The following is a 27,850-nucleotide window of genomic DNA, read 5'->3' on the forward strand; positions in this document are numbered from 1 at the left end:
TTAGACTTTTAAAATGTCTTTGTGTTTAATAATCTAAAATGCTGTTAAATTACATAGGTAAAGCTATCATCAATATATATTTTATTTCCACAGTGTCCCTTTGTTCTTGTCATTATTGGTTGGTTGCCTTGAACAGAGAGGGGTGGGGAGAAATGCTTTTGAAGATTGGAGTATATTCTGGTTTTGATTTACAACAGAGGTTTGATGCCTTCTTGATGTGACCCATACTGTCATAAACAGACGGACAAACATAAAAGTAGATAAATAAACATCTGGTTTTTTTGACATTGACAGCTTGCCCCAAGTGTTATTCACAATACTTCAAGCACATATTCATATCCTCAAGGAGGCTGAATGTAGCTTTCTTGTCCGGGTTACCATACAGCCAGTTAAGCCTTTTTTACTTTGTGAAATACTGTGAGAGGGTTTTCCATGTGAAACGTGCCTCTGGAGCCCTAGTTCTCTCCTAGATGTATACATGGTGCTTCATCTGGAGTTCAGGTGCAGAGCTGATGGCTGCCTGGCTTTTGTCACATCAGGAACTAGGTGTTTCTGACTGCAGTTTCCCTGGCCTAGACAAAAGCTCTGGGAAAGCCTCTTCTCACTTTCCTCCAGAGAAGGACTTAAAAAGAGATTTTAAAATTCACTGCACATAACGTGCTGCTGGCTATTGGCAGGGCCCTGGGAACTTCAGACAAATGAAGCTTGAGCTGCTGGTTTAGGCTGCAATGACCATGACTGCAGGGGAATAGGGAGTGCAACAGTACATTGTGTAACGTGGTTTCTGGGCAGTGGGATGGAGAACAGGATGGAAATCTTATTAAACATCCCTGGACAGGACAGGGTAATCAAGATCAGTGCTGGACTGGATACCAGGAGCTGCAGAATTGCTCACAATGCAGTATTAGCTGTGAGTGGCCAAGGTTAATAAGGAACGTGACTTTAGTTCAGTACAGAACTTGCAGCAATTTGTTCAGAGGATGAAAATGAGAGGCGTTTTGTAAAGGTTTTGTTGCCCAAACATGCATCACTTCAGGAGGCGGTGGAGTGAGGCCATCCTGTGAGTTTTATTTCCATCCAATAGATCTCTCCAAAGCCTCCTGCTTCACTAAGAGCGTGCACATGTAACAAACCATTAAGCGCTGTCTGTGCAGACATGGTGTACATCATAGCCAAGACCTTCAGCCCTGAATGCACACGCTTCTGTATACCTGAGCTAAAGAAATAGCTGGTTGGACTTAGCATGCTATTGCGACCAATAAAAGGAAACTACCAGCCATCTTAAGGGCTGCTTGTAGTTCTTTGTGGGTGGAGGGTGGAAGTCCTGACTTGGTGGTAGCTGCTTGAGAACTGCATTTCTAAAATGGCAACCCCTTCTCAACACTGTGCCTGTTCCGTTTTCATCCTCCTTTGTGTAGCCAAGAGGAGTCGCAAGGAAGAGAGGGGGCCTGGATTTTCCCTTTAATTCTCTCCTACCTCTTCTGACTAGAACTCCTAGTGAGGTAATTGAGTGGAAGAGTTGGTGTACTTGTCCTTTCCTCCTCCTCTGCTTTCTCATCAGCTGTCAGAATGAGCATAAATACATCCAAGAACCAGATTCTTGTGAAGACCCAGCCTGGAGAGGCCAGTGAGCCAGCTATGCCCATTTTTCATGCCACTGAAATAGTGCGCGCAACAGAAGGCACCATGGTGGCCCATGCATTGGAAGGGTCATCCATGCTTTCCAGATGTGGCCCTAAGTTTCCCCCTCCACCTCCAAAAAGGGAGGAGAAGGAAACATGTTGACATTCTTTGGGTTCATCACTTATTTTTTACCTTCTTGGGTTGGCTCAAAAATAGGCTGGGGGAGGGTGACTCTGGAGCCACGTTTTAGGTCTCTGAGTACATGAGGAAAAGCTGAAGGAAATACTGACTTTCCCAACAGATTCTCTCCCCTCCTCCTTGTGCTCAAGAGGGCCATTCTCCCAAAAACAGCCAGCAAATATCAGCTAGGAGAGAGATTCCTCAGGGAATCTGGGGGAGAAAAGGAAACCCAGGAACGCTGCCTACAATTAGGGGGACTGAGAGGGTTCTGTGCCAAAAAGCACCAATATGGTCAACAGTCATCTCTGCACCTACTTAGTAGCTGCCTCTAAGCACTAGCCCCATCCTCTTTTTGATCCCAAAGAAAAGCCACGGTAACACATTCATTTTCTAGGTTCTTTGTTATTATTTTCAAGAGCAGGACAGTCGTTCGAGCTCTTAAATTTGAGTACTGAAAACTGGTGGTTGTAGAACAGCAGCACCTTTCATTTGTCCTTCACATGAGTTAGAAACCTGATAATTACAAAAGGGATGGGGCTGAGTGGAGCTTGTTGCTGGTCTAAGAGATGAGAAGGTTGAGTTCTGGCTCTGCTTCCTTCACTGGGTGTGGGCAGGAGATTTGTCATAGGGGAATGGCAAACCCAGCCAAAATAGAGAGGAGGCTGCTGGGCTTACATGGGTGGGGGAAGAGATAAAAAGATAAAACAGTTCCAGAGAAGGAACATCACAGTATGGAGCCCCCCTGCCCGTACGAATGATCTCATGCCCGAGAGAGCCAGCAGTTCTCCATGGATCGAGGAGCATGGGGGCCCTGGGAGGAGAATCCAGTTTAGTCGCCACACTCCTCGGTTCAGCGTTGGGGTTCACGGTCATTTTGCCAAACAACTGTAGTGGCAGCCCTTGGAAAAGGGACTGAAGCTTCACCTCCTTAGTAAAAATGGTCTTCCCTCCCCTGTGTTGTCCGCTGAAGAAGAGAGAAACCAAGGTGTGTGAAAGGGTGTGAGAAATAAATCGTACAAGAGAGAGGGGGATGTTATTTGAGGGCATGCTGGGCACAGTTTAGACCCGGGTATGTCTACAGGTTCGCGAAGTGCCTGAGGCTGAGGGGGCTGCAGAGGTGGAGGGGGACTCCTCATCCGTTGTGTCCCCCTGCTCCTCCTTGTGGAGGCCGAGGCTGATGTGGCTCTGCAGGGCTGCTGGGGTCAGCCACTCCTTGGGGAGACAGCTCTGGAGGAAGGGGATGCACGAGCTGAAGTAGGCCAGGCGGTTCACCCAGCGGGGGATCTCTTTCCCACATAGTATCTGTGGAGCAAACCGAAAAGGAGCATGGTTAATAGTACCAAAACACCTCTGTGGTGGCAACGTCATCCCCATCCTCACCACCACCTCAGCAGGGTGAATTCCCTGTTGCTCAGAAGAGAGCTGTTTGAAACGTAGGGACCATCTTCTGCAGTCAGAAACAGCTGTAAATGCCAATGGCTACACAACTGCTCAACACGCACGGAGAGCCCTGCCAGCCATAGCCCTTGTCGGCATCGTAGCAGAGACTGGGGAAAACGGTTCATGGCCCTCGGCAGCTTTGGACACCCTGTTCTCCAGGCAGTCCGTGGGTAAAAGGACAGGCCTGCTGGTGCTTCTCAACCAAGACAAGGACACTCATTTTCCAAGTAGCCCAAAAATTTTGGAAAAATACGTAGGCTGTTGCTGGCCAGACCCTAAGGAGCCCAGAAGCTGAGCCTGACTAGGTGGATGGAGATGCCTGAGAAGCTGTTCTTGCTGCTCACTTTTCTTCCTTGGGCTGACACACTGCATCAGTCAAGTTACAGTATCTGGGGGTCCTTTTCCTATCCTAGCACATCACCTTTTAATTTCTCCTCATATGGTATTTCTTAAATGTGGGAAAGCAAGCAACAAACAGAAAAATACTAGCTTCTCACTAGGCCTGTGTTTCATTACAGATGCTCCTGGCACTGATTTGGGTTACACTCTGCTAACACAGGTATTGTTTTCCAAGGTCATCTCATATTCAGCACAATGAAACAACCTGCTGCATACAGCAGCTCCCTCCTTCTGTAGCATTTGACCACACATACATACAGGTGCCAGATTTTAGTAGCTGTATCTGGCTTAGGCCACAGAAGGAAAGTTTCCCTTTACATTTTACCATTTCCCTTACCACACACAGAAGAGGCACATGGAACTGATCAGCTGGGATGCCTTAAGAGCCTGTCTTTAGTAAATACACTGCCTGTGTGGCCCTACACCAGTATACTAGAGCCTGAAGTCTGTGGCAGGTACAGTAGTCATAACACCAGAATTCTCCTTCCCTACCAGCGCTGTCTCCCATGGAGCAAGACAGGCAGGGAGGAAACTCCACCCCACAGACCTTGTCCCACAGTTTACATGGATTAGTGGTTCCAGGATTGTCCATAGTGCACCTTCTGCCAATACTAAATTCCTTTGCTCTTCCTTCCGCCCTCTTTCTGTCTAAAACTACACTTAATTTAATACTAATTACTGCAAAAACTAAGAGGGTGTTTGTCTGTAATCCACTAAGGAGATTATTTGGCAAGATGTCTGTTATTGACAATGGAAATGCAGTGCTTAGAGGTTTCAAGAGATTTTCAGGGAGCACGACTGGAGCAGTTGCTAGAGGATGGGCTGTGCCGCATTACAGTTGTTATGGCTGACGACCAGCTGGTCCTTCATGCATATGGCCTGGGCAGAACAATCTAAGCCCCACTCCAACAGTCACCTTGAGGATAAGGGAATGAGCTTGCTCCAACAGTGTGGAGTTTCCAATGAGGTGTGGAGAAGGAGGCAAACCTGTGAACGTGCTAATTTGACTAAGGAACTCACTTTATTTTGACATGCGTTGCTTAAAAATCAAAGTGTGAAATTGAAGACATCATTATCATTAGGTACCAGAGAATAAGCAGAGCCATTTAGCTGCTAAAATTACTTGCAGGCATAGACTGTTCTTTACCTAATACACCCCAAGGACTTTTATTTCAGTTCTTACCAGTGCTGCATTCTACTTAACCTCAGATACAGCTATATGAATCTGTATTTTTGAAATTTTTAATCTGGGGACAATTACTTTCTGAGCAATTCTTTGCCTCCATCCAGATCCCTGGTTTCCATTGCTAGAGGTATTGCCTAAGCGTATAAGCACATTACCTCTCCACCTGTGTTTCTGTGCATTCATAGAAAATTTGCTGATCCATTTGATTTTCTCACCAGACATATCTGATCATTTTCACAAGAATACTGCTGAATTTTTTAAATTGTATTCAGTATGGTCTACTCAAACACTGAACCTGAGCCAAAGCCAAAAAAATGCAGCACAATTGTCTCTAGATTTTGTAGCATTTCTCTTTCTTCCTCTCCAGGAACTTAGGCAACATGCTGCCAGTGTAGAAAGTGACTCAGTTTAGGCTTGTGATGTATGCATGCACATGAGTTTAAATCTCAAGCAGCCATATGTCTTAATAAAGACTTCCCCCCAGATATTAACAGGAAAACAAAACCAGGGTATGATTCTTCAGAAAATTAGCTGAAACAACAGAACAGCACAAGGTAAGACTGCCTGAACTAGAAATAGTGTTTTTAAGAGTTGGCTTTCTTTTCTAAGCATATCCACTAGCAACTGAAATAGCACTTCCCAATGTGGAAGCAATGCTGAGATGTTTGCCTTTTGTTTAAGGGAGCTTCTTCACCAGAATGAATCAGCGAGGCAAGGAAGAGCCAGAAAAAGAACAGAGATGTGTGGGCATAAGGCCATCAATCAGTAAAGGGCAGTTTGTGGAGCTTAAGGATAATGATGAAGTCAAAGTGGTTTCCCTTTCCTCAGTCATGCTTGTCCTCGCCTCTTGTCAGTGAAGACTCGTTACTATTCCACAGCAAAACACAATGCTCAACAGGAGCAAAAGGGCAATGGCAGGGAATGCCACTAACACTACAGCCTGCTCCTGTGTTTTTCACTCCTTGCCATAAAGCATATCGTGCTGGAGAATCCAGCAGTACTTCGCTAATGGAGAAGCATCAAATAAACCTGACTGCAGTGGGATTAAGCCAAGTGAGTTTAAATAAAACAGCACAAGCAAGATGAAGTGTTTTTTTTCCAATTGCATATGAAGACACAGAAAAATCTAGCTACTGCAGCTCTTCAGGGTAATTCTCAACTGAAAACCTCACCCTGCAACAATAAACTCACAGAAGCCTGTTACTGTCCATTGTTTCCACCAGCAGAACTCTTTTTTAGAGGACTTCAGAGTTTAGGATTTTAGGTGTGTTTTTTCCTGCTTGCCAAACAAGTGGAGTTTTCTCTTTTGAAGGGAGTAAACTTCTCTGGGATGGGTCATGTGCTTGTCCTGTCAGTCTTAGCAGATAAACTGTTATGGGTCAGAAATCACTGGTCCTGACCATCATACCGATTGTCCTGCTACCATCCCTTCAGGAAACTTCACATACCTGTAGTGGAGCCTGAGCTTGACACCTGACAAGAAAGCAGCTGAGCCTCTTAAGCTGACTGGAGAAGGAACTTTAAAGAAATGAACAGTCACAGAAGGGATAAGCCTATGCGAGATGGAAGTCTGAAAGGCAGCTCAGGGTTTAGTTATGGCTTCTCTGAGGCAGAAAAGTGTTTGGGATGGGAAACCCTGCGGAGTACATGAGAGGCTGGACTACTAGCAGCAAAGCCTGCAACACCTCAGCCCAGCAGGGTTTCCCTAAGCTTTGCAAACCTCCTGTGACTAGTGTCCAGCTATCATTGCCGAGCATAGCTCTTCCTCATCTTTTGTCACTGTCGGGTCCGTGAAGGTGTGAGTTATTCCCACCCCGCAGAGGCAACCAGTCCCTCCACGGCCTGAAATCCAGCATTTCGGATAGCGAGCGCAGCTTAATCACCAGCCCACCAAGAGACCTGTCCCAGTTTCAGGCAGGAGCTTCGGCGGAGGCTGCATGTACTTGCAGCTTCCACTGAGCGGCACCTCGGGATAGAGCCACGTCTCCCATAGCTGCAGCTTCTTCTGGAGACTCTGCCGAAGAGCTGCGAATGACCCGGCTGGCAGCTGCAGAGTCAAGTGGAAACAGCAGTTCAGACAACAGCAGTTCAGACATCCGTGGCTGAAGCCAAACGTGAGGGAGAAATGGGACGTGACAGTTTGGGCGCTATTTCTGGGCAGCTGTCAAATCCGCACCTGGATTTCAACTCGCCAAGAAACGGCTAATTTAGGATACAGAAAGATCCTCTGAGCGTCCTTAGCTGTGTCATTTTGCACTAAACCGTTGCTGGCTAAAACGTACAAACTGCCCTGGGAGTAAGGACTGCATCCCACCGCTCTTCCCTCCCCGAAGTGCCCGAAGAACTAGGCTTTGTTGCTCGGCAAGGCCTTCAGGCTCCCTGCAAAGCTTTACTCTGGGCAGGGGAGCAGCCTAGCAGCTGGGAAACATGGGGTTAAATGGAAGGCCACAATGGAAGAAGCCGAGTCTTCTGCCTTCTAGAGGACAACACTATCAATGTGCTGCATTGTGTGAGGGCCTTGGGTCTATGGGCATATGCTAGACATTATCTGAGATCGTCTAACAGGCTGAGCCCCTTTCAAAATAAAGTGAAGGGCAGATTAGTTGTAGATCCTGAGAGAAAGTTCTTGAATGCAACAGGTACTGCACTGTGCTGGGTGACGCAATTGGGGCAATTCAGGCCATGCACAGAAGTATAACTCAAGGCACTTAGGAATTTTTTTTAAGTGAGCCTTCCCATGGGCACTATGTAGTGCTCCGATCCATGAAAATCAAGATGAGCGGAGGCAACATTACATTCCTCGAACAATACATGCTAATTACTTCAATTCTTGTCTTCAAACCAAGGCTCAGAGAGTTCAGCACTGAACATCTGCTGAACCACCCCCCCGCCACTTCCACTTAGCAGCCTTGCTGAAAATGAGGTGGCATCCACACAGGGCATGTATCCATTTGAGCTACTGTACAGTATTCCCCCTGGTGTGTCTTAGAGAATGCAAACGGCTTTTACTGGTGCCTGAGGAGTCTTAACACACACCCCAGAGCACTTTAAGAGCAAAGTCTTTAGAGCCCAAGGGGAATCTTTCCAGTGTTTGCATGAGTTGGCTCCTACGAGGCCTAGACAATATAGCATAGATGATGCTTATCAGAATTTCAGAATAAGGTCATCAGATACAAACCAGCACATCTGCTTAGGCAAAGCTTGCAGGCTGTGCTAGGGTAGCCAAAAACCATATGTAGAAAGAGAAGCATGGCAATGCGATGAAATTAGTATGTGGACGCATCTGGAATAAACCATTAATTAACCCAATGCACAGGGACTTTTTTTTTACTACCTCACAAAAACTAAACTGGTAGTATAACTTCCCAGTGCTGGCAGAGATAAAAGAGTCTTGAGTGCGTCAGTGAGGAACATACCTCTAGCTCCGCACTCCTGATCAGCTGCCGCACGTGGTGTACACGCTGGAAGTAACGTTCCTGAAAGAGAATGGACATACAGCCTTCGCAACACACCTGGAAGCACAGTCTCACCTTGGTGGAGTTGGCATGCTAGGATGACTTGCTTGAAAGAGATCTATTGTATAGTTACTGTGTAAAAATGACAATTTCCGCCCTAGGGAATATAACTAGCCTGTGGGGATCAACATAATAAATGAGGGGGGCCGCTTCACTGGGCCCCGAACCTGCCTGCAGCACGCATTCAGCAGAGCCAGGAACGGCCTGCGTCTTGCAGGGGAAAGAGTACGGCTGAGAAACTGTAGGTGAGGCTGAATGAGCTCAGTAATGAGGCTGCTTTCTGGGAGCATCTCAAGCCAAAGGCAGGAAGGGAAAAACTTTAAATGAATTTAAGCAACTGTCTAAAATGCTCCCATTCTCCTATGCAATCTCTTTTTCTTCCACAACAGGCAGGGCACTGCTACTCCTACGGGTCCTCCCCAGGACTGCAGGCGTTTCTGCCATGTAAAGCAGAAGAAGCATCTGCACCACCTCCCTGAGACCAGCCAAGAGTGAGAAAAAAGGAAAGCACTGAAAGGAGGGACTAATACCCACAGTCTTGCTCCCCTTGTGATGCTAGTGGGAACATGTCAGTCACCTTTGTGTTCTTGTGGTGGAAGGACAGAGCTGCCTCTATGCAGGAATCTGCATGCAGAGAGTTGCCAAGAACAGAGACGATGGAGTAGATAGCTCTGGGTCAAACGAGACAGCTGGCTTATAGCACCTCAGCACTCACAGCACTATTTCAGCTTCACTGGCCAGGCCACCAGTGGAGAGGCACAGTGGCTGCAAACGTGACGTCTTGATGGACCACATTCAGAGCTGAATTCTGAGTGGCATCACTGATTGGTTATGTACCAACACTGGAGTATGGCAATACCCTCTTTGAGCATGAAGTTCCTTGTAACCAGCGCTTATACGTACAGTCAGCAGCTGCAGGATGACAAAGTAGGCAGCGAGTGGCCTCACAACAGATGACCATTTGGGGAATACTAAGTATAATTAAGTCTGGGCTTGTTAGTGACATTTAAAATAATGACTCTCCCACCAAATGAATGAGCAACTGCAATTCATTTATATTATCATGATGGTGTGAAGAGGAGCTGCCTTCTCCTAGCAGGTGCTGTTTCGAGGGCAGTGGCTGAGAACAGCTGTTGCCTAACAGGGTCGTTCTTTCCAGTGTTACAGACACGCCGAATGTGACCAGGCCAACCCATACGCATAGAGGGGCAGACATCAAGAGCATCTGTTTTCTCCTGCATAGCTAACCAAGAAAATCCTGTGTTTCAGTCTCAAGCCTTGTTTCCTAACGTTAGTGAGCAGCAGGTTACTGCGGATGGAGATACAAGGAAAAGAGAGAATACAGGAACTCAGAGGAACAGGGAGAGACCTTCTGTCTGGCAGTGTTGGCAGGACTCCTAAGCAAAAGGTTCCAGTCTCTAAAGCCTATCACCACACTTAGACAGTTCATTTACACTCCTGACACTTTTCATTTATCAACAGGCAGCTGGTGAAAAGGACAGGGTTTTTCCTTGCCATCTTCATTCATGGAAAGGAGGCATCTGTTCTCAGGCATTCACACACACAAAGGCTCAAAGGCTCCATGATGGTGCGACTAGAGATGAATTCCCCAGACAGTACAAACTAACATAGCTCCAAGGTATTATCCTTATTTATAACAGGTAAGGACACAGGGCTTTTGGTTTGGGAAGACAGATGCAAAAAGCAAATAAAATAAAATAGATGGTGCACAATACCCACATTTACACCAGCCCCCAAAAGCCTGAGGTTTGTTTTGTTTTGTTTTTAAATTCACTCTTAAAATATCTTCACATTTTTAATCTTTTTTGCTAGATGGATCACTTTAAAGGGAAAACCTGAACAGTTGCAGAGGCAGATGTGGCAAAACCAGACCATTTTCAAAAAATTGAAATGATGTTCTAAAAACTTGCCCGGGGGGGGATGATTTCTGTTTCAAATTACTTGCCACCTCATACTATTCCCCTGCGTACGTAGATAGATAGGGAGAGTAGGATGGACTGAGAGAGCTGAAACATCCATATGAGAGTTATTCCACTAATCATTTTTGTTGGGCTATAAGACTTATTCAGGATAGCAAGGCTAGAAAGGTTAATGATGGGAAAAGACTTTTATATTTTTATAGCAGCCTTTATTCTAAGGACGTCCCAAATACTTCATGAATTTTAACTAATACACAAACTACACCTAGAAATCTCATTTTGCCACAGCAGAAAAGCCACATCTGGAATGCAGTATAGCAGTTTATTAACTGCAAGCAGTCAAAATTGTCCATACTTACAGGCAGAAACAAGAAAAAATGACAGCCACCTGAAACTATGAGAATAATTTACGGATGCAGGATGTCTTTATTAATAAGCTTCTTCTAAACATATGTGGCAGTTAAAAACCTCAAAACAAACACAGCCTGTCCCCCATAGAGCTAACAACATTCAAAGGCTGCTGCAGTGAAGCAAATCTTTCCATCAGCTTCAGTGAAGTCTGGCTCAGGCGCCAGGAAATAAAGCTTTCCTAATGTTCTTTCATGCCCTGTAGTTGTTTGTTTGTTTGTTCGTTCATTTCCTTCTGTCCTTTCTGTCTGTTGGGAGCATCATGTCCCCTGCCATTAACAGAATCTCACATAGGCTTTTACGCAACAAAACACCTATCTCCTCCTCTACAACAGAGTCAACTGAAAAGCAGTTGTTGACTAAGGAAAACACAGGTATTACTTGTCTACTTAGGATCTGCTGAAGACTGGTTTGTAAAAGCTTCTGCTGCTTTTGACTATGACTCAAATACCACCTGAAGCTCCCTTCTCTGGTGTTTAATCCTGTCTCTCTGATAGCTTTCAGGCTAAGGAGAGCTTCCTAGTTTTTAATAACGTTATGATGAGAACTCACATGTGCCTGAAGATGGACCTGAAAAGCTTTAAGCTTGAATTATTCACTGATTATTAAAAAACTGCCCTCGTTTTGTCGTTGATTCAGCACACCTGCCTTTTTCAGAGAATTTACTGTAAGTCAAGCTCCTCTAAGGGAAGTAGAATTCTGATGCAAGTTTGTTATATGCTGTCAGCTTTGCCTTGGCTGAAAAAGGACAGGTGAATAGCCAGAGAGAAAAGAATATGCACTGGCTACCATCTCCTGTCACTTCAGCACAGCTCCACACCTTCTACCAGTAAAGTAAGATCCCTCTGTTCTACAAAAGCTCCAACCACATTGACAAAGGACAACCAAGACAGCCATACCGTCAGGGAAATATAAATCAGACATAGGTCTAAAGCCAATCACAGAGATATCTTACGCTGCACTTCAGTTACGAGATGCTTATTTCCTGCTATCACACTGATACACAATGACAATGTCTCTCTCTGCTACTATCAATAGGACAGATCTTTACCAATAATACAGAGGAAAGAGGAAAGAAGCCTTATCATCCAGCCTAGATGTGAACCACATGCAAGCAAGCCTGATTGCGCCAAGATCATCCCCTGCCTCCCAAGGAAATTCAGACTGTGTGGCTTCACCAAGATTTCCATCCAATCTGGCAGGCAGGTTTAGTAATATCACTGTGGTATCAGCATCAGTAGTGGGTATGCTCAATGCCTACTTCAGTCCTCTGCAACCATGAGGTTGCAGGATTCCCTGTGCAGACTCCATCTGTTACTCTTCAACTTATTTCCTATTGGAGACCATCCTTTTAGGCTGATTTGAGAGAGTCCTGCTGACTTTGGGAGACTGGGAGTTATTTACCTCCCAGGTTGAGCATTGCAGTGCTGCCGCTCTAAGACTGTGGCTGCAAAGCATTTGACTGTGACAGGGTCCGTAATCCCTGCCCTGTAGGAGTCAGCCTCATCTAGGATGCCAAAGAATTTTCCAAGGCTGACCTAAGCCACCTCAGATGCTTAGGAGACTCTCTTCCCCTCCTGTGTCCACAAAGAATGGGCCAAGCTCACTTCATTAACCCCCAGGCCTATTTTCCAAGGCCCCTTCAGCCCAAGAACAAGACCCCCAGTTCCCCAAAATATTTCTCTCTCTCTGGAAATTTCTGCAAATCCTACAACTTCAAAATGAGCTTCTAAAACCACAAGCACACAAATTCTGATTTAGGCCTCTCTTCTCCTGCTGAAATGTGTTCTCTCCCTGTTTATGTAAATAATTAAAGTAGGACAGTTCCCACAGGAGAGGTTGAGGGACTCCCTGCTCCAGAACATCTTGTGGCTGATTTTCAGGAGAATTTTTGCTGAAATGTAGGAGAAAAGGTAATTAAATCTTTAGTCCAACTTGCTCTCCCACACCCCAGCAAGCTCCTCTCTATCCAGGAAGCTATCAGTTACTTGAGGATGAGTGTGTCTCACCAGCTAGTTCTGCCTGAACTCACAAAACACTGTAGCAAAAGTTTTACTAAATCTGTCAGATCCCTCTAAAAGGCTCCACTTTTGATGACTTGGTTTAATCTGAAGATCCTAGTTCAGCTCTAATAATTAGTTCAAATTTTAGCCATTTACCCAGGTGGCATCTCTGAGCACTATCCCCTGGATCCAATCCTTTGTATCAAGAAATGCTGAGCAATAAGGAAACAGATCCTTCAATATTTAAAGGAATAAAGGGGTGAAAAGGATGAGTGGGTACAAAAAGAAGCTGGATAATGAGATACCAATCTGTTTCCCTGAAGGATTTTTAATCCCTCAAATCCAAATGACCTTAAAGAGCCTTCTGAAGAATGGTCACATGTGGATGTGAACCATACACACTAACTTCAGAGTTGGTTCTAGTCTTTTTTAATAGATTTCTCTGGATATAAGAGAAAGTTGTGGTAATTTAGGAAGCAAATAGGGATGTTTAACTGTGCTTTACCATCCCTCAGTCATGTGGCCAAATTCTGCTTTCATTGACTCTGGGGGAATTTGTACTAGATCACTTGGGTGTTTCTGAGCCAGCTTTGTCCCAGGGGCTGCTGCAGATTTCTCTCACCATACTCAAAGAGACAAGTAGGTCCTACTAACACAGACTCAGCCTTCTCCTGCCTGCCTTTTTTTAATTTAAAAAGAAAAAAAAAGAAAAAAAGGAAAAAGAAAAAAAAAGAAAAAAAAAGAAAAAGAAGAAAAAAGAAGAAAAAAAAAGAAAAAAGAAAAAAAATAAGTAGGGTAGTTTTAGAGCAGTTGCAAGACAGATAAATAACTCCAGGCTGGGAAGCTGCTACAAAATACAGAGGGTTTTTGACCTTTTCTGGTACTTAAGACAAATTACACATACAAATGGGAAAAAAATCATTCCCCTTTCAAGAAGAGGGAGGAAAGACATGATAAAAGAATAAAACCTTCTGCCACTGCTGTCCTCAGGTAAAGTTCCAACATCAACAATTTTTAAGGAGAATCAAATCAGTGCCTCTCAATTAATTTCCTAATTATCATGAGCATCAGCTTCATATCTTATCAAAAGGGCTCATAAGAACCACTGACTTTATTGCTATTCCACCACTGGTAAGGCTGTTGGGGAATAAAAGGGACTATCTTCCCTGGTGCTCAGAAGCCACACTTCTTTGATAATTATGTGTCATGTGTCCTATAGCAAGGTGCTAAAGAGTTTCCTTAAATAGGGATCATTCCAGTTACTTGGCAGTAATCACATTGATGAAGGGAGGAGTGGTTTCCTTGAGTCATTCCACCTATCTTCCAGTTCTGGTGCTGATTCAAAAGTGTTTTTCTCCCTTCCCATGGTGGTTTGCCCTTTTCTGAGACATGCTGTTGCAACTGTCATCGCTCTGGTAAGAACACAGCTCCATAGCTTATCTTAGACAGGAAACTTCAGAAGCATGGAAAATTGCTGGTGGGAAGTCAAATGAGTCATCTTCTGTTTGTGAATGGGCTAAGCAGCAAAAGATTTTTCAGAGTCTTTAAGCTGCAGTGACATGGTGTGATCGTTACACTCAATACTGAGGAATATCACCAGACTGGAACCTAGAAGCAGAAAATCTTCATCCTCCCTCTGATCCTCTAGTTACTGCTGTCTTCTCTAAAGATGATGTCCTCAGGCATTGTATGCTCACCATACGCCTATGCATCAGCAAGGCTCATATTCTTATATGCCCATATATGAACCCCTGGCAGTCAACCTTTTTCCTTTACACACTTTTGGGGGTACAACCTGTGCCAAGTTTGCTTTTGCCTTGTCTAGTAGCTGCCTTCCACAAGCCCAAACTATATTATAGGCTTGCAGGGCAATCATGAGCCATGCTCTCGCATTGAAAAGAGCCCTCTGACAGCAATTTCACTGTTCCCTGTATCTGTGTGCACCTACCCTTATCTATGCCCAAAGAACAGTCTTCGTGACAAAGAGTGTGTAACTGCACGTCTGTCTTGGCACCTCATGGCATACTTCGTTGTTGCCCACTGCTGCAGTGACAAGTGCTCCTGCAAAGCAATGGCATGGCTGGGACTTCAAACCTGCGGGTCCTTGCAGGGGAACTTAAAGCCCAAGAATTATTTTGAGTTTGGCTTTTTCCTGAAAGCACAGATGTATTCCTCTCCCTTTATGTCTGCTTTACAGCAATTTGTAACTTCCGTCCTTTTGCTATATCACATCTCCTTGTTCTGAAAAATCAGGGAGTTCAACAAATCGCATCATGTAAATAACTAATTATTCTAGACTTTCTGTTTTAAAAGGTTTTTCTGATGTTCAAAAGCCAATATTTTTTCCATCTGGCAGAGTTTAAATAGCCTCTTTCATCAGCCAGGACAACTCATAAAGAACATAAAAATTTTGCAATTCCTTGAAGGGCCATTTGAACGTATTGCTGTAAGTATACATGGGGGATCATTAGGAACACAGCGACTTAACAACAGATGATCAAACAGAAGGGCTTTACCCAATATTGATGTGGTCCTAACTGAATTCCCCACACATGCATAACCTTATCAGAATGCTAGAATCCCTGCTGTTTGCCAGCAGCATTACCCACCTGGAGTACCAACATGCAGAAAGGCACATAAGCTCAGAACACGATAGGAAGTTTGGGCTCTGCTGCTGATGGCCTGGCTGATTTTTCTTTGCAGAAATTGCAATCATAAATCCTCCAAAAGGATTGCCCATCCTCCTGGACAGTTTCTTCAAAGAGAGTGGTACTGATACTACTTGATTTGGGGGACTGTCAACATAAGCAACATGAAAGGAATAAGCTTCTTTTAGGCAAGTTGCTAATCCCGGTTTGATGAACCTCTTCATTTTAACCCACAAACAATTTGCGTAAGTGGTTTATAAATATAGGTACCATAGGACCATGTTGCAGGAGACAGAGTGGCTGAGGCAACCCTAACCAGATTTTCACTGCTTAGATCAAGCTCCCCTCAGCTTCCCACACTGACATAGATGGTGAGGGTAAAGGGAGACCACAAAGGCGTATTAAGTGGTGTGTGTATCAGCGACCTGAAATTGAAGCTGGGCAACTGCACAGGGATTGCATCCGATTTCTTTCTCATAACTATCCACTAGGAAATTCTGCCCTGCTTTACACCAGAACTCCCTTCAAAACTAAGTAAGATGGTGTGTGGCACTTCCTAGGCAGAGACTTATGCTTTCTGGTAGTTCTTTACTTCTTAAGTAACTCAAAGTTCCCTGATGAAGAAGAATTTCTCAGGAAATCCACAGAAAGAGACTCCTGATCATGCAGCATATTCACTGAATCACTTACTGAGAAGGCTGCCATGAAATGGCATTGCAGAAGATGAAGTCCGAACTGCTGCTGCTGAAATCAGGGCATTCTCTGTTTTCTTTCCACAGGAGCTGCTTTGTGAGTAGACCCAGCCATGCCTCTCTGATCCAGTAGCTGCTCGCTAGAAGTCCATAGGGAACTGGCAAAGTGGGGAGAGATCTAAGTCTTGAGCAAGTATGAATATGCTTGGCAGTCTGCAGTAGGGAGTAAGGAAAATTCAGAGCTAAGTGCCAATGAGGGAGTAACAAAGCCCCTTGCAGCTTACAAGTGAATGTGGGCAGGAAGATCAGAAGAGATGCACGGTGTTGTAGGGAGAGGCTCAATGCCACAGCAGTACACAATTAGGCTGCAATCGCACTGCAAAGTGAGTTTTTCCAAAGGGAGATAGCAGGTCGAAGGCATGCACAGTGGTTAAGTAGAGCTTATCTGCCTGGGCTGGACTTGCTACAGTCCAGGGATTTTTCGAGGTGCATGGCCAAATGGCAGAGTCATGAATTTAGGTCTGGACATGCCCCTAACCATTAGCATTCAGCCTGCATATAACCGTTAAAGATAACAGTTACCAGTCATCGTGGTGGGACCTGAGGCATCATTGGATTAAACAGGAATTTGACAGAAAAATCATTCATAAACAGATGTAGATGGAAGATTTCTGAATGGCTGTTCTATTTGCTGAGAAAACATTAGTAAAGGACAAGAAAACAAAAATTTGAAAATAAAGCCTGACTCCTGTGGCTTCAGCTGTCCTTCTGAGGCTGGGGAACCTGGCTTACAGGTCCTGGCAATTAGACATGCAGCCGTTGTCTCACAGTGTGATCCTGAGAAGGCTGATCTGGGAGGGAGAGCCAGCCTTACACCTCCTTCCCATTCCCTCTGCAGAATCGTGACCTCCGCCAGCAGGACACATGGCTGCATCTGCCCTCAGTCCATATGACCAGATGGTATCTCCAAACCAATGGCCCAGCCAGCAGGGCAGCATCTGCATGGATACTAATTAGCAAGCCCACAGCCAGATGAGGAAGTTAAGGTGGCCAAACACAGCTACCTAGCACATGGCCGTACAGCCAAATCTCAAGGCCTGCCAGACAGATTTGTGTAAAGTTTTACACAACATACATCGCCACACGGCCTGGTTTTGTGTGCTGATACAGAACAACACAAGCCATAACCCAGCTAGTTAACCTTGGCCGATGAGAGCTGTCATCCAAAGATTTCCGAGCCCTTTTCGAAGGAAGGAAATAACCCAGCATAAAAGGAGGGATACTTAGGCACAGAGCAGGGATGCAACTTGCCTGGCATTACACAGGAGGCTCAGAACAACCATCTCCTGAACTTGGCACAACTTCTTATGCCCATGGGCAGAAAGGCCTAAAGGGCTGTAGGGAGCAGAGCTAGTCATTCCCTCTCTCATGCTAAAAATTAGCCTCCACCCTGACCCCTCTCTGTGGTGAAAGGGCACTGCAGTACTGATAGCATCACCTTTCAGCTGGGTTACAACAACAGAGAGACGGAGAATTTATACCCACGTAAAATCCTTGGCTGCCTTTTGTGTGGCTGGAGTTAAATCCCAGCCCCAGTGAGCAATTCTATTCTGTTGAACAAAGTTTCTACATCTTTTTTTTAATTCTTTGAATACTTTTCACAGTTTCCTGTCTTTAACTGCCGCGTAACACAGCTATGCATAAAGAGATGCTAATTATTATTATTATTATTGCTGCTTCACAGGTGAAGAGTCTGAAGGAAAGGGCAATGCAAACACTAAACAGACTCATCTCAGAATTGGATTTAGGGCACAAATATTAGTTCCATTTTCTGCCCTCTGTGGTGACACATATCTACACAGTCTTGAGAGCTGCTCGTCATGTAGCTAGCATGTTCTGCGCACTATAAGCCTGCACCTTATAGCTCTACATGGTAGGGCCTGGAGCTTCCTAATGTGGTGATTTTTGTTTTGTTTAGTTTTAATGGGAACTACAGCAAGAAGGGGGGGGGGGGGAAGCACTAAGGCTGTAAAGTTAAGCAAGCATTCGGATGTTGGGAAATGAGAATAGAACCTTCCATTGCTTTCAGGTCAAGCAGGTTCTGTCTCAACAGTTTCCAAGCGGTCTTTCCTCCAAGAGGTCAGAAGTATCCCAAGATGAGCTATGCTACTTTTCACCCAGCTCTGAAACACAGCGATTGCCAAGTTACTCTGTTTACCAGAAAGGATGTAGACATCAGTCATAAGGCAGCCACATGCATTTCTCATGTTGCTGACTGAGGCATGTTAAATGGCTAGGACTTTTGCTTAGTGTCTTAACACCAGCTATTTCTTTAAGAATTTCAGCTCCCGTTTTCTGTATTTTGATGCTAGAGACCATCCAGGGCCTTCTGCTCCTGGGCCTGAATTGCACCTCCGCTGGTTTTGCCTTTGTAATACTTTAGAGAGGGGCAATAAACACAGGCGTATGTGAAGAGCAACAGCAACAAAAAATCCTGCTTGCCTACGAAGGGCTTATTTAAACTGACCAAAATCCTGAGTAAATTCTGCTCCTGGGAGCAGAAGTGTCAGAACTAGCCATTTAGGCTTTTGTTTTATTATCTGGACAGGTTAAGGGGCAGTGAATGAGCACATAGAATCCACCAAGAAAGCTCTTGCAGGAAAACTTAACCCTAAATTCCACTCCTGTAAAGACATTCACTGAAGATGTATTCAAAGCAAAATTTAAATAAAAAATACTAGGGTATTTAAGATCTCTTATTTGACTTGTGCTTGAAGGTTGGACAAGGATTGGGAAGGGTTCACTGATATGTAGCAGCAGAATCAAGGAAGAATGGCTTTGATCGTATGGCTTGGACATGAGACAGAAATTTTACATATCTAAGTACGTAATAAGCAATGACCTTATTTCACTGCTGCAGGTAAAGGGCTTTTTTTAGCTTTTGCTAATAATCACACAGCTTTCTCTTGGGTTTCCTTCATAATTTTTAAAGTTCCCATTTTCTGTTGTAGTAATTTGATTATTTGACTCCAAAACAGTACTGTGGCTAACATTGATTTGATCAGTGTACTGCTTGAAACTTCATTCTCTGTTTGTACCAATACAAGTCCTTCCTGTTTATTTTTATTTGCTAACATTTACAGAAAGGACTCGGTCATTTTCTCTTTCTATAATTAGCAAGGATGAAATCAATAGAGAACTGGTTTTCCTAAGAGCCTAAGCTGGTCCCTTGTAAATGAATGGCTGGTTCTTGGATTCACTAGGGATTTTCTTACAAAATCATACAGTATTTTTTCTATGGAATCTCGTCTTGCTTGGGATCCATGGTGGGTGTGTTTGAGGATGAATGGACACTTGTGGCAAAAGAGGTTGCTGGCATAGGACTCTTGTCCCACATGATGAAGAAAGGTGAGAGATATACAATGAATGAGGATGGAGACTCCAGAAAGAGAAATTAAAGTTTCACTGTTAAAGCAGCTGAACTCTATTGTGAAGAATGATATTCTCTCCTTGTGTTTGCTGTAAAACACTTCTGGAAAGCACAGAAACAGTATTTATGGAAGATCACTTCCATTTTGTGCTTTTCTCGTCTTTCTCTGGCACTGGGTCAAGATCCTGAATTCGGATTTACACAAGTGCTGAATGCTCACACCTTAATTCAAACACATATTAAACACCTCATCTGGGGGTGAGGAGGAAGGCAGCTTCCCCCCCAAATAATCAGATCTTTGGGAATCAAAAATCAAACATGCCGAATTAGCAGATAGTTGGGATAAATCTGTGCTTCTCTGTGCTTCAATTCTCTCTGAAGAGAAGTAATAGCTCTGTTATAATTCACAGTGGTTTTGTGAATGTGAAAATGAATAACCACCAAAGATGAGAAAATCAATACTTTTTTTAATGGGCTTTGGATGGTGCTCATTAAATAAGGAAAAGGGACACCCACTTCCTGAACACTGCAAACTTTTGTTTGCAGAGCACTGATAAGCCATTTTTATTCCTTTACAGATCATGTACGGTTATTTGTGTTTGTTATTAAAATGATGCACATTTGCATGCTAGCCAGGTCTGTCCTTCCAATTCCTGCTCAGCGAACCAAAATATAGGCACTTCTAATTTCCCACACAGTTTAGACCAAACGTGCGTTAAACCTGCTGCATCTCCACCTCCTGATCCCATCCCTTTCAACAGCAAACGGCTTCCAAAAATATTAAGGGCAGAGACAGGAGATTTCGCTATGGGCTCTGGCCTGGCAGGCTGTGCTGACCCCAGTTCCCTTTCTGTGAGCACTGCTACAGATCTGAAGCAGAGAAAAAAAAAAAAAAAAAAAGAAGCTGTGCCCACCTCAGCCAAAGCGGCAGAGAAGTGATTACAGTTCTTGTGCATCAGGTGGTACGCGTTTCCTTTGTACTCCTTGCCCAGCTCTTCCATAATCTTATCCACATCCTCTTCTGTGAAGTCTGTGGTGCCCAAGGCAATGGATTCTCTAGTTTAAAACAAAACACACAACAGGGAACATGGAAAGATACAGTGAAGAGAGTGGTACATAGCCAGGAGAAGTTATCAGATATTGGCAAGAAGGACAGGCTTAAAACATGGACATGCATACCTGGGGCTATCAGAGACTCTCACTAATAAAAACGGCACAGTAATATGCCCAGCTTATGCACAAAGCAGGTTACAGCACAGGCAACAGCCCCAAGAGCCTCATCACCAGGGAGGTCTCAGCTCTCGGTGCCTGCTTGCATTCTGCCCATCATCCCACAACAGAAATTTCCAGTAGGACAGAAGAGATGCTTTTTTCATGATTGAGAGGGTTTCCATGGGGTGGGCCAGGAAGGAGCAGACTGAAAACTTTATGCAGAAACCTATTGCTTCTCCCAATGTTCACTCAATAGCGCTCGTTCTTCTAAAAGTCTCCAACGACCCTCAGCATCAACTGGCAGTCTGGGAAGGTCAAGCCTCACCTGCCGCGGCAGTTCCTTGACCCACAGCCCCACAGTCTGAGCACCTTGAACAACACATTAATGCAGCATCCTCTCGGACTCCTCTAGCAGCTGGTCTGTCCATTGTGACAGAGTAGGAATAAACACAGGAGATGACTTCTGGTACTCTGTCCAGTATCCACAAATAGGCGATACTCATAAAAAGACTAGGTTTTGTTTTACCCCTGCGCATTGGCTCGGTGTAACACACAGTTACTCCCATTCTTGCTGACAGATGAAACTGGGAGCACAGAAAACAAAGAAAATGGGAAAAAAATAACTGCATTCATTTGTAAGTATGCTTTTAAACCCTGCCAAACACAGTTCAGCACTCTTCCCTGTTTGGTGTACACACTCTTTTATCCACCTCCAAAATCTCTGCAGGGCTGCCTTTGAACCAGGATCATGTAAAGGATGCAGTGAGGGCACTTATGAGGAGAAGGAAAGGGGGATCCAGAGGACAGGACTTCCCTGCTCCCCCTACACTGATGGCTACCAGGGCCAGAGAGGAAGATGTAGAAAAGGGCTCTTACTTGAATTTAAAGGTCTCGCCAAGTTCTACTGCACTGCCAGGTGTGATCTCGAAAATCCCACTGAAAGGGTAGGGATGCCCTCCATAGGCAAACTCTGACAAGGAAAGAAACAGACTGTGAGTAATTGAATGAATGCAATGTCAGGAAAAAGTCTATGGCAGCTGTCTGCACGGCTCAGCATCAGCACCAGGGGCTGGGCTCTTGCCAAAACCCATTTCAGCCAGATTCTGAAAGCCATTTTCTCTGTCCGGTTACCTATTAGCCTGAGGATGCCCTCACAGCCACCTTCCATGCTAACACTACTGCTTTCCCACAGGGCCAGGAAAACTCTCCGAGTCTGTCTCTGTGCCCATCCAGGTGGCTTCCTCTCAGTGGAAAGTTGTGCTGTGGAGGCATCTAGATAAACTGTGAGAGGCTGTCAGTGGTGGTACTGAGCTGGAAGAAGCCTTTCCTAGAGTAGGGAGAAATCAAATCATCTTCCAGAGGGATTTACAGGCAGCGAGTGGGAATTCTTTGCAGGAAGGCAAGCTGATTGCCCTCCGCTGCCTCAGCACGCAGGTCAAGCCAGGAGGTCCCTCCATGTCACCCAGGCCATCTTGCATGGCCCGCGAAACACAGCCCAGGGACCTCACAGGGTCATACGGGCCATCTCGCGTGGCCTGTGAAAGCTTCTGTGCTTGAGAGGGAACGTGGCACCCCAGGGGTTTTGTCTACTGCATGGCACTGGCTAAAAATACCATGAGTGAGTAGCCCAAGTCATTCCCATTTAATGCTGAAGAAGGAAACATAGTGTGTCCTTCACTGCGCTACAGCTGTTTTCCCAGATCCCTTGACTGCGTCTTTTGCAATGGGTGCTCTAATCAGCTTCAACCCCATCCAGACCATTTCAAAAGTCTTACAAGACATTTTCTTTTCCTTGTAACTCTGCTGTTTCAAAAGAACAGTTTCCAAGACCTGGAAATCTAGATTCCAAGATTTCTAGTCCTTACACACTCACAAAGAGCTACTGCAAAATGGAGTTACCCTCACAGGGAATTAGCACAGACACGCATATGCAGGTCTCAAGACGACCACTGATCGACCTCTCTTCCCCCTCCCCCATTTCTCCCATTCTCTCTCCCCCTCCTTTCCTAGAGAACGGCTTTCCAGCATTGTTTGGTCCCTCCTATCTGCCATCCTGCTACACACCTGCACAAGCTCTAGAAGCTGCAGTTACACGCTGAAAATAAGAAGGGCTACATGGTTCATGACAGAACTGCACAAGTTCCTGCAGGACTCCACGATAGGCTGTAAAAAGGGAACTGGCTGAGTTTTTCATTGCTCAAAACATTCCTTGCCAAAAGCTGTAAGTTGGGGTGCTTTTCCATATCAGACTAGCCATACAGTTATACTCGTGTTGTGTGGGTAGTGAAAAGGAAATACTTCATACCTCTGCCGTAGATCTCGATGCCAGAGTGGAAGACACCAATCCCCAAGGTGGAGGTGTATTCATTTATCCAGTACTACAGTAAGAGAAAAGCCACATTTGGAAGCATTAGTGGAAAAGAAACACACAATCTTGATCTAGGGTATATCCCCCATCTCCTGTCCTCAGGGCAACTTCTCTTAAGGACAAGAGTGATTTTGAAATTATCTTGAGACAAACAAATTGAGACTGCTTACATACCAACAGAAGTGGGCACTGTGTTTATACAGCTGGCTGGGATCAGGTCTCCAAAAAAATGCTCATTTAATCCTCTCCACATAAGGCATTAACCTGTATTAAGATATAACTGGACCTGAACCTGCATAAACCCAGCTGCTACAGGATGTGTGATTATTTATCTATCTTCTCACTTAAATAGCTGACACTGAGCCAGTTTTACCAATGCACTTGTCTTCAAAATCTTGAGTTAGAGAATCCCCAGATATTTTCCACACACCTTTTTACATCACCTCCCTTCAAAATCTTGAGTTAGAGAATCCCCAGATATTTTCCACACACCTTTTTACATCACCTCCCGACATCTACTTTTTATTGAATTGGTTTTAGGCAATGAGATCATAGAGACAGAGGTCCGTTCCCCCCATAGGTCAGAGGAGCACCATTTAGTAATTATCTATATGACATTGGCAACTGCTTTATAGAAAAAAAAGAAACTCAGAGCATGCTAGTCAACATTTTGCTCAGAGGTACCATATACTATCAAGCACTGTTTTCAGAAGAGACAAAGGCTTGCTGCTCCAAAATTAGGTCCAAGGTGACCACAACTTCACCCAAGTCAAAGACAAATTTTCAAGCGGAGCTGTTAAGTGACTTCATTGCTCCGGAGTCCAGCACTTGCCCATTACATTAAGAGCAGAGTAATACTGCAGTCTGGTGCATGCATGCGATGCTCCTGCACCAAGCACTGCTCAGGGCCTGTTTCCACCATACCGTGAAGGACAGTGCAGACACCCAAACAAGTCCAAGCTAAACTAATTCTGGAGCGGGAAGCCATACAGCCATGCCAGGGCAGTGCTGCATTGGAGATAATTAGCACTGCTCAGCACCAGTATTTATTAGGTTAGCTGCAGAGCTGTGCTGCTACAGAAATTATGTTTTCAGGCACTGAGTGGAAACTGCCCATGCCTTGTATATTTGCAGTTCACCTGCAGCTACTGCGCAGTGAAGATGCATCTCTAGTAACTCAGAGCAACTAAATTCTTATTTTAATCAAGCACTGCAAGGAAAAGTGAGTGTTGTTCGCTTGTCCCTGTACAAGGACATGACAGGTTCATTAAGCTAAAGTTCTCTTTTGGGTCTGGTAGCTGCTTCTGGTGGAGCCAGAATAAACTGCACCTTCCCTGGTGTCTAGCATCACTGAGCTGCCACGGTATGAGTAAGAACCCCTCTGCTGTCAGGTAACCAGAGGTCTGGCATACTCCATCTACCTTCCTCACACTGCTTGCTTATGTATTTTTGATGACTGCAGTAGCTGTGTAAATCACCTGGAAATGCTTTCTGCGAGACCACTGCTACTGTGGAAAAACACAGTAGCTTTGATACAAAAAGTGCAGTCCCAAGCCTGACTTAATGTACGGTCAGTCTTTAAACCATTTCCCCAGAAATTCTTGCCTCTGGCAGCACAGCAATTCCCTTTCCCTCTAGAAGATGCTGTAATGCTTCTTGTTCTTTGCGAGTTTTGGTATCACAAATGATGTATTACTGCAGGAGGGCAGCAAACCACCTGACCCCAGCTGGGCCCCTGCCCACTGCTCTCTTCAAACCTTGTATAACCTCCATTTACCTCTTCACTTGAATTATGCAAAGTCTTGTTTTTAGGATACATCAGAGCACTGGACTGGAGCTAGGTCAAGTAGCTCTCAACCTCCGCCAGCTGAGACAGCGCTTTAGCAGTGAACCCTCTGTTGAACGCCTTGCCTGGTATTTAGGGACATGATGTGCCCTTGCCTTTTGCTGCCCTTCTCCACAGTTCTCTGTTGCCCTGTCCTCTGCAGCAGGAATATCCCTGCTCTCACTGGGGAAGAAGACACAGAGGTGGAGGCTTCATACAGGAGCCCATATGACACAAGCCACATCTGCTGAGGAGACCAAAGCCTGTCTCCCACGGACACGTAGCCCTCAGTTCAGTTCTTTGATCTCCCAAATCTCATGGGTTAACTCCTCAGATATAGTCTCAGTAAGCTTCAGAGAAAAACTGGTTTCTAGAGTGCCACTGTAACAACTCCCAGAGGATATGGTAAGTAGGTTGTCTTCTTCCCTCAGGCTGAGCTATTGTCTCACAGCAACAATACAAGCGCAACATGCCCAGGTCACGCCAGCTGCTTTGCTTAGAGGAGTAACTAATAGGAAGAGAAGGGAGACTTTTTAAATTAGAAATGCTCCTGCCAGTTATCAAAGTCAGGGCTATCTGCAGAGGCTGGTCTGCATCAGGCTTTGTATTTTAAACAAGAAAGTTAAACTCAAAGCCACTTTCAGCTGTAGCTTTTTCTTCTTCCATGTTAAACTTTATGTCGGATCCAAACAACAAATAAGCAAACAAGCAGGAAAAAAACAAACCCCTCTCCTTGATTAACATGAGAGTAATGCACTGAGACCTGATCACCTCATATGTGCAGAGCACTGTCAGATCACAAGCTCGCCCTGTCCCCCAACCACTCTTGTTCCCAGAACAGAGCCGCAGCCCCCCAAACCCACCCTGCCCAACTCCGGGAGCCGAGAGCCAGGCTGCAGGACAGCTCTGGAAACACAAGTGATGAGGAGGCTCCACCAGAGATAAACGAGAGAGGAGCAAAAGTGCTTCTCTGGCTGACGGCAGGTGTTGCTGGATTACAACTGTCACATGGACATTTCTGTATTTAAATGGTATATTTTTTGGTATGAATTCCTTTAATGAACTATTATGGGCTGAACTGCAACAACCTCAGCCATACCTGAATTTGAACTGAACAGCAGCTACACCGGTTTAGTACTTTCTTTCAAATAACTTCAATAACTCCTTTGTGTTATTGAAGTGGGATCTCATTTGCATCTTGGTTCACTGCAAATAAATACTTTCAGTATGACCTACTAGCAAGACCAAAATGCAAAGCAGCTCTGAATCATGGCTGCTACTGTCCTCATCTCACCCCTGTCTCCAGGGTGCTGCAGAATCTGCCTCTGGTGTGCGACTGAACACACAGCGAACGCCTCACGGCACTTTGGCACAGCCCACGGCTTGTCTCGGGAGGAAGCTATGCTAAAGTGAACATGTCAGTCACTTGCTGAGCTGGAAGAAAGAATCCAAGCCAGATTTGAAACCAGGTCTGTACACACATGCACGAGCTGGGCTCGTTTTCCAAAGGGTTCGCAATTCTGAAGAACAGCAGCAACAGTCAGCAAATACTCATCTCTGAACTAAATTGGCTATTGCTTAGACTAAAAACAAAAATCTGCAGCCTGTTCTGAGTCAGATGAAAGAGCCAGGGAATCAAATACAGCAGTATCTTAAAAGGGAGTTGTGATTCATGCCTGCATTGCATACTGCCTGCAAAATCATGCCGTAAACCCTACACAGAGAGACTTGGAGCATTCTGTCTCATTTCCATCTTCAACAGAGACAGAGAACAGCTCGGAAGCTAAGAGAGGGAGGGAGGAAAGCTAACCAGAGTGTAGTCGCTTCGCAAAAGCAGCAGATAGCTTAGGACTCAAAATTCAAACCCAGAGAGGAACCTCTTTGCATTTATAGTTTGTAATGTATTAGTTAAGAGTTTTTAATGCTGGTCCCTGATGAAGTCAAATTTGAAATTTTCCAGTTTTTATTCAAGTCTTCCCTGATTTCCTGGTTGTTTGGTTCAGAGAGCAGAGTATCTGGTGAGATAGTTTAGATTCTGGCAGATACTCTGAGTCAGTTGTTGTGTATTCACTTCATTTATCTATCTTTCACACAAAGGTAGAAGTGAAAGTCCCACTCGGACAGTGAACCATGCCCTAACTTTCCAGAAAGGAGAGAAGCTCAAAAGCTTCATTGTATTGATATGCTTCTGGTAGGTCTAGGATGGAGAAGCAGATGGTGTGATACTAGTGGATTATGTCATCCTGGGACTTTTCAGAGCAGGAGTTCCGGGGAACTCCTACCAGAAACATAGGTTTCCAGATGGAAGAGGCCCATCCATGTAACCACTCACTTCTACCATCAATTAATATCATACTATAACGCTGAAGTTTCTGTCACTAACTTTCTCTTTACCTCCCTACTTCAGACTATTGTTTTCCATGGTGTGTCACCAAAGTCTTTCCTGCATCACTGTGCTGAGTGGCTTAACTAACCAGCTCCCTAGAGGCTGGAGACAAGACCACCTCTGTGAATATCTCAGATATCACTTTCTCTAAGCAGCCAACACACTAAGCAACATTCCATTTATCACTCCAGTACAGACTGGATATTCCACTCCACCAGATCCATCCACTACCGAACAGACACTAACCCATCCTTTCTTATGATCTGTATGAACATATAGAAAAGAAATCCACTGGGAGTTGCTAAATAAATCTGGTTTTGGCAAACAGTTGCAAACTCCAAGTACTCAGTGTCATAGATCCTTGCCGTGCTCTTCTACTCTTCACTAGGTATCATCACAGACAATCATCAGCTGAGCCAGGATACCAGGCTAGGCAGAGCTTTGCTCTGACCTAGTCTGGTTGCTCTGCTGTCCATGTATGAAAACACGCTACTTTGAACAAGACACCTTTACCAAGGATGGGTGCAGATGATAAACCAGTAACTAACTTAACCATATCTCCTCTCAAAGCACCATCTGCCTATAATTCAGTAGA

At 44.8% G+C, this 27,850-nt stretch overlaps 1 protein-coding gene across 2 annotated transcripts in view; it reads right to left on the reverse strand.

Annotated features, from left to right (window-relative positions):
- The window catches only part of SYNJ2BP (synaptojanin 2 binding protein), a 97,376-nt gene continuing 69,526 nt past the window's right edge, over positions 1 to 27,850 (reverse strand). The window contains exons 2-5 of one of the 2 annotated variants that reach the window (XM_069784250.1): positions 22,982 to 23,054; positions 21,553 to 21,646; positions 20,379 to 20,520; positions 1 to 3,105 (exon numbers count right to left, since the gene is read on the reverse strand). In XM_069784250.1, the coding sequence (XP_069640351.1) occupies positions 2,863 to 3,105; positions 20,379 to 20,520; positions 21,553 to 21,646; positions 22,982 to 23,054 (552 nt within the window). In that variant the 3' untranslated portion in view covers positions 1 to 2,862. The remainder of the gene's footprint in view (positions 3,106 to 20,378; positions 20,521 to 21,552; positions 21,647 to 22,981; positions 23,055 to 27,850) is intronic. The other variant, XM_069784249.1, reaches the window with a different exon arrangement.

This window comes from Haliaeetus albicilla, chromosome 5 (assembly GCF_947461875.1).
Source record: "Haliaeetus albicilla chromosome 5, bHalAlb1.1, whole genome shotgun sequence".
In the NCBI taxonomy this organism is placed as follows: Eukaryota; Metazoa; Chordata; class Aves; order Accipitriformes; family Accipitridae; genus Haliaeetus; species Haliaeetus albicilla.